The sequence below is a fragment of the Lactuca virosa genome, chromosome 6 (genome assembly GCF_052849685.1).
Source record: "Lactuca virosa cultivar CGN04683 chromosome 6, Lactuca_virosa_CGN04683_v6, whole genome shotgun sequence".
Lineage (NCBI taxonomy): Eukaryota > Viridiplantae > Streptophyta > Magnoliopsida > Asterales > Asteraceae > Lactuca > Lactuca virosa.
In genome coordinates this window covers 96,404,869-96,414,463 of record NC_136431.1, presented here as the reverse complement: position 1 = coordinate 96,414,463, position 9,595 = coordinate 96,404,869, and the positions used below count along the sequence as shown (strand labels likewise).

The 9,595-nt window shown below is 38.5% G+C and overlaps 1 protein-coding gene across 1 annotated transcript; it reads right to left on the bottom strand.

Moving 5' to 3' along the window:
- Positions 1 to 3,889: 3,889 nt before the first annotated feature.
- On the bottom strand, positions 3,890 to 4,540 carry LOC145121759 (putative mitochondrial protein AtMg00300). Its single transcript, XM_079057459.1, has one exon. The coding sequence runs from the start codon at positions 4,538 to 4,540 to the stop codon at positions 3,890 to 3,892; it is 651 nt and encodes a 216-aa protein (XP_078913585.1).
- Between the last annotated feature and the right edge of the window lie 5,055 nt (positions 4,541 to 9,595).

Here is a 9,595-nt window from a genome sequence, read left to right as displayed (position 1 = left end):
GATCATATCGTTTCTATTTTTGATATATTTGAAGTGCAATGGATTAACCAGTTGATTACCGAATTATAATATGACTTGTTATTTTTGTCGGATTTCGTAGTACTAATAATTAAAGAAAAACTAACAAAATGATCATGCAATTAGTGAACACATAATTAGTAAAATATAATCGAACAGAAATGGTATGATCTAGTGATTTTGTGTCTATGATCAAAGTCTCAGTCATACAAACCTAATGATAATAAAACCATATGATTCAAGTACATCAAGATCGAATGATCATCTAATCCTAATAATACTCAACAACAAAAAATAAAAATCATAACTTTAATGTGAAGGGTAAAGAAATCAATCAAACACAAGTAAAAACAAAACTCAATTAATCATACAAAAAAAATCAAAGCATATCAACGAGGGTTCATCAAGATCTAGTGAAAGCAAAGGTTTGTATAACATATCCAGTAAACTAAAGTAGTAAAACATCACCGAAAGATTACAAGACATGATCCTCAAGCAAACCTGAAGTTAAATCATGTTAGGAAGTAAAGTGGATAACTAGCAAAACTATAAGCACACATGACACAACATTTACATCGTTCGGTTAAGATGACTTACATCCAAAGGCAGGAGGGGAGTATTCTTTTATCAAAGCTCTCAAAAAGAGGTTAAAAGTACAATTACAAATAGATTCGCTTATCACTCTAGAATTCAAGATACAAAATGACCTAGCATGCATCCCTATTTATACTTGAGGGATCATACCTAAAACTCTAATGGGCCAAGCCTATTGGCCGATACGCCCATGAATGGAGGCAACTAATCATATTCCACCATGCAGCATCTTCTGGACCATTTTTGAGCATCACAGAGGACTTCATAGTGTACTTGGACCATCAACGACCAAGATGGTCCAAATTGCACCATGATGGCGCAAAAAGTGCATGGATGGTGCAACAGGCTTCAAGTATGGCACAAGAACATCAAGATTGGAGCAACAACACCACCTTGGCGCAACAGGAACATACGTGGCACAAAAAGGAAATGCATGGCAGAAGAACATACTCAATGGCTCAATAGGAGTACTCAATGGCGCAAGAGGGATCCTCATGGCGCAATAGGAACCCCTCATTGTGCAAGAGGGAGCATAAAGGCGAGAGAAGGAATTCCCTTAGCGCAATAGTGTCCTTCTCGGCCCATCCCTTCAACATATGGCACAACAAGTTTCTCTTGTTGCTCCATATCACTCCCAATTGCTCCAAACCCCCTTCTGTAAGATTTGTTCCTTTGGCACTTGATCCGTTCCTTTGTTAGACAATCCATTCCCTTCTTAGATCATCTATTCCTTTGTCACATGCTCCATGAACCTTAAGTGCTCCATCGAGTTCCAAGTCCTCCAAATGCACCATGAATATGATCCAAATGCTTGTGTCACATTTAACAATCTCTACCTGGACTTCAGAACACTTTGAACTCCCTCTCAAAAGAGAACTTCCTCTCCCTTCCTGCCATTCGTCCCTGAAGGTACCTACCTCCTGCAAACATCAACCAACAACAGGAAAATCTTGAACTTCTCCATGGGCAACGAATTTGTCAACATATTTTCTAGGTTGACCTTCGTATCAATCTTCAATATTAAAAATTTGTCTCTTTCCAGAATATCCAAAAAGAAATTTAGCCTAAATTCAATGTGCTTCGTGTTCTTGTGATACACAGGGTTCTTTGAAATACTCAAAGCACTTTGACTGTCACAACACAAGACACGCTTCTCCATCTTCAGACCAAGACTCTAAATAATCCCTTGCAACCATATCTCCTCCTTTATTCCTTCCGTCATGAACATGTACTTGGATTCAGCTGTAGACAAAGCAGCAGTATCTTGTAACGTTGAGTTCCAACTGATGGCACATCCGAATAAAGTAAACATGTAGCACGTCCGTGACATGCACTTCAACAAGTTACCACCATAATCAGCGTCAGCATATCCCACCAAGTCACTATTTTTATTTTCTCCATAGACCAAGCAAACGTCCATCGTTCCCTTCAAATATCGCAAGATCCACTTTACAACTTCTCAATGAGTCTTACCTATATTAATGATAAACCTGCTAACCATACTAACTGCATGAGCCAAATCAGGTCTTGTACAGACCATAGCATACATGAGATTTCCAATAACACTTGAGTATGGATCCATGCTCATGTACTTCCTTTCATCATTAGTAGTGGGTATAGTTCTTATACCAAGATTAAAGTGATCCGCAAAGGAGTTCCAACTGGCTTAGAGTGATGACAATTGAAGGACTACAAAACTTTCTCAATGTACTTTTGTTTTGAAATACATAACCGCCCTGATCTTCTGTACCATTGAATCTCCATCCCCAGTATCTTCTTTGTTGCTCCTAAATCCTTCATCTCAAACTCATTCTTCAGGGTCACCTTCAAGTCATTTATTCCAACCATGTCTTTACCTGCGATGAGCATATCATCAACATATAACAACAGATATATGTGGGAATCTGGTGACAATTCCTTTAAGTAAACACAATTCTCAAAGTGGTTCCGAGTGTAGCCATTCAAGATCATGAATGAATCAAATCTCTTGTACCATTTTCATGGAGACTGCTTCAACTCATACATGGATTTCTTCAGCAAACATACATGATCCTTCTTAGAATCAAGGAATCCTTTGAGTTGGGACATATAAATTTTCTCTTCCAATTTCCCATGAAGAAATACAGTTTTCACATCAAGTTGTTCAAGCTCCAGATCAAATGCACTCACCATGGCCAAAAGAACCTGAATTGTATTGTGTTTCATGACTGGTTAGAACAACTCATGATAGTCAATTACTTCTTTCCGAGAAAACCCTTTCTCCACCAAACTTGTCTTGAAACTAGTTGGTTCAACTCCTGGTATCCCTTCCTTCTTCTTAAATATCCATTTGCATCTCACTAGATTCGCTCCCTTTGGTAATGGAACAAGATCCCATGTTTCATTCTGCTCTAAAGATTGCATTTATTCATTCGTGGCCATTAACAAATTATTTGCTTCTTTACTCGCCACAACCTCTTTATACGATTGAGGCTCCTCAGTGTCAATGTCTTCTCCAGTTGCTAAAGCAAAGCAATGGAGTCAAGTTCACCTGAATTCACACATCCCACATATCTATTAGGTTGTTGAATGACCCTACTTCATCTTCTATTTGCTACTGATTCTGACCCATCATCCTTCCCGACATCAGCACCACTGGAAGAAGATCCCATGGGTTGCTCTTGGGTTTCCTCTTGTCCTGGTTGTTCACCACTACCTTGTTCTTTGTCACTTATCATAACTCTGTCTGGAGTTTAAGTTACAAACTCCAACTTGTGGATAGCACCTTGATCTTTGTTCCCTGCTTGACTTGTATCAACTCCTCCCTAGTTACCCATGGCAGATTCATCAAAGGTCACATCTCTGCTCATGATAAATTTAAGAGTTCTTACTTCTTATGCACTCCTCTGTCGATAACCTTTTACTCCTGTCGTATATCCTAGAAATATGCATTTCATTTCCCTTGGCTCAAGTTTACCATCATTCACATGAGCATATGTGGTGCATCGAAATATATGTAAACCAGAATAGTCATGGGGTTTCCCATACTATACCTCTTTAGGAGTCTTAAAGTCTATTGAAGTTGAAGGTGATCTGTTCACTAGATAGAAAGCAGTTTTAACTAATTTTGCCAATTTTTTTTGGATAAGTTAGCAAATATTCGCATGCACCTTGAATACTGCATGAGTGTTTGGTTCATACTTTCTGCCACTCCATTTTGTTGTGGTTTATTCTGTATAGTGCGGTGCCTCACTATACCTTCTGTCTTGCAGAAATTGTCAAATGGAGCATTACAGAACTACAACCCATTTTCAGTCCTCAGAGTCTTGACCTGTTTTCCATTCATTTTCTCAACCATGGTCTTCCACTCCTTGAACTTTCCAAACACCTCATCTTTGGTCTTCAGAAAGTACAACCAAACCTTCCTTGAGTAATCGACAATGAACGTCACAAAGTATGAGCATCCTCCTTGAGAGTTCACTGGTGCAGGGCCCCACAGATCTGAGTGAACATACTCCAGGATTTCCATGCATGTGTGTTGGCCAGTACCAAACTTCCCTTTGCGGTGCTTTCCCTTAAAGGAAGCTTCACAAAATTTAATCTTTCTAGTAGCCTCTCCACCAAGCAGTCCTTGTTTACTTAAAATTGACATGCCCTTCTCACTCATGTGCCCCAATCTACGATGCCACAACTCTGTATTATCATCACCTTTATTCAAGGATTGGGAGATAGCCACCATTCCCATAACCATAGTGCATTCTATGATATATATCCCTCCACGATTCATCGTCCCTTTCATTATAACCAGAGAGCCTTTGGTCACTTTGACCCAATCACATCTACCAACATATCTCATCCCATTCTTAGACAATGCGCCATGAGAAGTTAGATTCTTTCGATGTTCTGGAACGTACCAACAATCTAACTTCCTGACCATGCCATTGTGCATCTTGATCTACACTGTGCCACTACCTTTGATATTGCTCACCCAATCATCACCCATCTTGAGTGTGTCATCCCACTCTATGAAAGAGTCGAAGCAGTCACGATTATACGTCATGTGGTAGGATGATCTAGAATCCAAGACCCAAGCATTAGTAGAACTTGATGTACATACAGTCAGTACATCACCGTCATCCCCTTCATCACATGTTTCCTGAACCACAACAACAGTGTTATTGCTACTTGATTCACTCTTGGACTTCCCATTCTTCAGTTGTGTATGATTTTGCTTGAAGTGCCCCTTCTCCTTACAGTTATAACACTTCACATTCGATGAACCTTTAGACTTTAATTTAGAACGCTATCTCCCTCTATTTCCTTTTCATCTCTTATGTCATCCCTCTCTTTGCAAACAAACCGAAACTCAAAACTACCTCTCCAACTGAAACTTTTCTTTTCAGTTCCTTGGATATCAGAGAGTCCTTCACATCATTCATAGTGATCGTTGTCCTACCATATTGTATGGTGTCAACGAAATTTTCATATAAGGTAGGAAGAGAACATAAGAGAATGAGCGCCTGATCTTCATCTTCAATCATCACGTCAACAACTTGTAGATCCAAGATGCTTCAATTGAAGTTATCCAAATGATCTTTCACTTGGATACTTTTAGAAATTTATGAGAGCGTAAACCTTTGCTTCTGATACAACGTGTTCGTTCGTTAGTTGTTCTGGTACTTGTCACAAAGTTTATCCCAGAGCCCAGAAGCAGTTATTTGATCCACGACCTCCTTCAGTACTTTATATGTCAAGCTCAGTAAAATGCCACTATGTGTCTTCATCAGAATGTCCACCTTCTTCTCTTCCTCCATGTCCTTTGGCAGTTTTTTCTCTCCTTCCAGTGCCGTTGCACACCCTTGTTGAACCAGAAGAGCCTTTATCTTCACCATCCACAAGGTGAAATCATTTGAGCCATTGAATTTCTTCAAATCAAACTTGTGAGTAGACATCTTCAATCACATGAATACAAATTGTAGCTCTGATACCACTTATTTGGAAGTAAAGTGGATAACTAGAAAAACTATAAGCACATAGGACACAATATTTACGTGGTTCGGTTAAGGTGACCTACGTCCATGGGTAGGAGGGGTGTATTCTCTTATTTCAGCGCTCTCAAAGAGAGGTTACAAGTACAATTACACATAGATTCGCCTATCACTCTAAAATTCAAGATATAAAATGACCTAGCATGCATCCCTATTTATACTTGAGGGGTCAGACCTAAAACCCTAATGGGCCAAGCCCATAGGCCTATGAATCGAGTCAACCAATCATATTCCGCTATGCATCATCTTCTGGAACATTATTAAGCATCATAGAGGACTTCATAGCATACATCGCTCATCAAGGACCAAGATGGTCTAACTTACCCCATGATAGCGCAACAAGTGTATGGATGGTGCAACAGGCTTCAAGTGTGGCACAAGAACATCAAGATTGGAGCAACAACACTACCTTGGCGCAACAGGAACATACATGGCACAAGAAGGCCATGTATGGGGCAAGAGCATACTCCATGGATCAACAGGAGTACCCCATGGCGCAAGAGGTATCCTCATGGCGCATGAGGAACCCCTCATGGCACAAGAGAGAGCATAATGATGCAAGAAGGAATGCCCTTGGCACAACAACATCCTTCTTGGCCCATCCCTTCAACATATGGCTCAAAAAGGTTCCCTTGTTGCTCCATAACACTTCTAAGTGCTCCAAACCTCTTCCAAGTGCTCCAAACCCCCTTCTATACGATCCGTTCCTTTGGCACTTGATCTGTTCCTTTTCAGACGATATATTCCTTTCTCAGATGACTCGTTCCTTTATCACATGCTCCGTGAACCCTAAGTACTCCATCAAGTTCCAAGTGATCCAAATGCTCCATGAACATGATCCAAATGCTCGAGTCACATTTAACAAATATCAGTACAATGGCGCTTGAATCTCCATATCCTTTTCCCAATCGAATCTCTAGCCTCAAAATTGACCCTAAAGGGTTTTAGCACATCAAAAACGATGTTTAAATCGCAGTTATAGGCTACCAAAGGTTGCACTACTTTGGGTTGGAAATATCATGTTTTTATAGATTTAGCTGCTCCACCGTGTGGATGCAGGTTTCTTTGCCATGCACAAACACATAGGCCGACACAGGGACTTTTCGGGATTTTTTTATTCGCCACGTTGTGCTAATGCCTCTGCCACGTGTGGGAACTGGAAATTTCCATTAGGAACGAAAACGAAAATCGCCTAAAATTTAGTCTAGTTTTAAGAACATCTTGAATCTCATCCATCAGAGTTACGGGTCATGAGATATTAACACTGATAAGAGGTCAAGCTGCCAGCAACATCCTTTTTGTCTCTTTTGCAGCTTCGTTCTCCTCGTTTTGCATCCTAGCTCCGATTTTCATTGTAACTGAACATTTCAAAGCATATTAAGTATCATATATATAAAACTATAAGAATTTAGTCAAATATATTAAGATAATGGCCTGAAATACATAGTAAAATAAGGTCAAATTAACGGCCTATATGCAAGGAAGATGTATCAAGATGCATTAGTCGAATAAAAGATCCAAGGTGAGTTATATTTGCCCTCTCTCTCTCTCTCTTTCTATCTCTCTTTCTCTCTCTAGATTATATATATTTTTATTGCGTATATATATATATATATATATATATATATATATATATATATATATATATATATATATATATATATATATATATATATATATATATATAGGGGCACTAAGTGAATGTGCCTAACTGACGAGATGAAGATAGATAATGGTTATATGTGTAAGAACATGTATCAGAGCATGCATGTATACTAAGAGTATGTATAAGGTATATGTTGGAAAAATGTAGCAGAGTATGTATGTATACCTAGAGTATATATAAAGACAGACGAACAGGGTATTTTTAAAATACCAAAGAGATTGTAGATAAAGGTAGAAGATGATTAGATGAAGTATAATCATAAGAGTATGTACGTACGTTTAGACACTAAAGCTATTGAGTAGATTGTCTATATATTAGTAGACCTAGATAAAGATTAAGTAGTTAATGAGTTAAGTACTAGAAAAGTATTAGAAGAGCTCTTGATTATATAAAGTGATAGAATATCCATGAGACAAGTATTATGTGAAGAGTCACGTAATAGATATAGAGATGAGTATATATATGATTACTTTGGGAATGTGATAGTGGTTCCTTCGGGGACAAGAATATGATTCCTTCGGGAGGAAGAGTATGGTTCCTTGATGAATAAGTTTATGTCCTTGTGGGGAAAAGAGATGATGATCACTTTTAGGTATGTAGATTGATGATTATTGTAGAAATGAGAGCATGTATGATTAGAGATGAATTGAGAAAGATTCCATGAGGGGCACAAGATCAGAGAGTCCTTTGTAAGAACTTAGACATAATCTGTGAGGGATTGAGAGTATGGAATCCATGAGGTATTCAATAGAAGAAGAAATATTAAGGATCCCAAAGGATCATGGAGAAGTAAGACCAGGTGTAACATCCGGATTCCCAGGTATATAATATTTTAAGTATTTATTTTTGAGGATCATTGACCTACTCGACGAGTTGGTGCTATAACTCGCCGAGTAGAGACGGGATGGCCACGTGGATTTAATGATCTACTCGACGAGTCCGGGAGTAGACTCGCCGAGTAGGCGCTGGGAGTGAAAACCCTAAATCCCCGGGTTTGAGACCTATTTAAAGGTCCTTATAGCCTCCCTTGCGGCCACCTTCCCCAGAGAGAAACCCTAACCTGCCCTTTTCGTACATAGAGAGAGAGAGAGAGGCCATTTGGTGCATTCTTGAGCCTTTTTAGAGGAACGATTGGAAGAGTTGGTGAATCTAATTGTAAGTCCCTAATCTGCTTGTGTATCAATCAGATTCGTTTGATGGTGCGGAGTCCCAATCAAACGGATGATGTCAGATCAGAAAGAAGAGAAGAAGAAGAAGAATATGATGAATCTTATATGTATTGATATGAATGAAGATCCGGATACAAGATTCACACACACTAACACACAGTCTCTTTTCTCTCTCTCTAGAACACCTTCAAAAACACACACTTAAGCTCCTCTATTCTAAGTGTTCATTCTTCACATGCACTCCTCACCCTATATATATATGGACCTTAGGCCAAGCCCAAAATACAAATAATCCAATGCTCCATCCAAGCTACAATTAATCCTATACTATTTTTGGCCCAAATAATAAAAACAATAAATGCTTAGAAAAGCAAAGTATAAACCATATTTTTGACCCAACAATCTCCCCCTTGGTTTAGAGCTTTCTTTTCTTTTCTTAAATGACACAACAAGCTCCCCCTAAAAAATAGCTGGCTTTCTTGTTAATCTTCATTGGGAGCTTTGGCTTCAGCTTTACTCTTTGATATCTTCATGACTTCAAGATGAACATTGGAATCTTTAATGAATGACTTCATCTTGAGTAGCTGGGCTTTTCTTCAGAATTTGGCTTTGAACACACGTCGGATGAGGAGGCTTCTTGTACTGATTCTTGAAAGATATCGCTTTCAGCTTGAGAATCTTTAGAGATAACGTCAGAGAGAACAAATCTTTTGGATCACTTCAGCAGGTTTAAGATAGCATCAGACTGATTGAGGAGGCTTCATTACAATCCGTCACCTAATCTTCAAGTGCAGCTTCACCTTGCTTCTAGGGTTGAAAGATTCAATGTCGAAAGAATAATCTTCATTTCTTGCTCCTTCGAATGAGAATTCTTTGATGCTCACGGATGAAGCCTTGGCTCAGAAATCTTCGACACAAACTCCATGAGTTTCATCTTCACCTGAATTCACTTTTCAAGACAAAACAAAACTAAAAGAAAACTTAGCACACAATATTTTTGGATTTTTCAAATTTTCTGAAAAAGAAATAAAACAGAAAAAAACACTATTTTTGGATTTTTAATTTTCTGATTTTTGTTTGGTTTTTTTATTTTTTTATTGTTTTTATTTTTTTTTAATTTT

What these genes read in the sequence shown, in the direction of transcription:
- LOC145121759 (XM_079057459.1), bottom strand. Translation starts at nt 4,540, where the DNA reads ATGCACAATGGCATGGTCAGGAAGTTAGATTGTTGGTACGTTCCAGAA.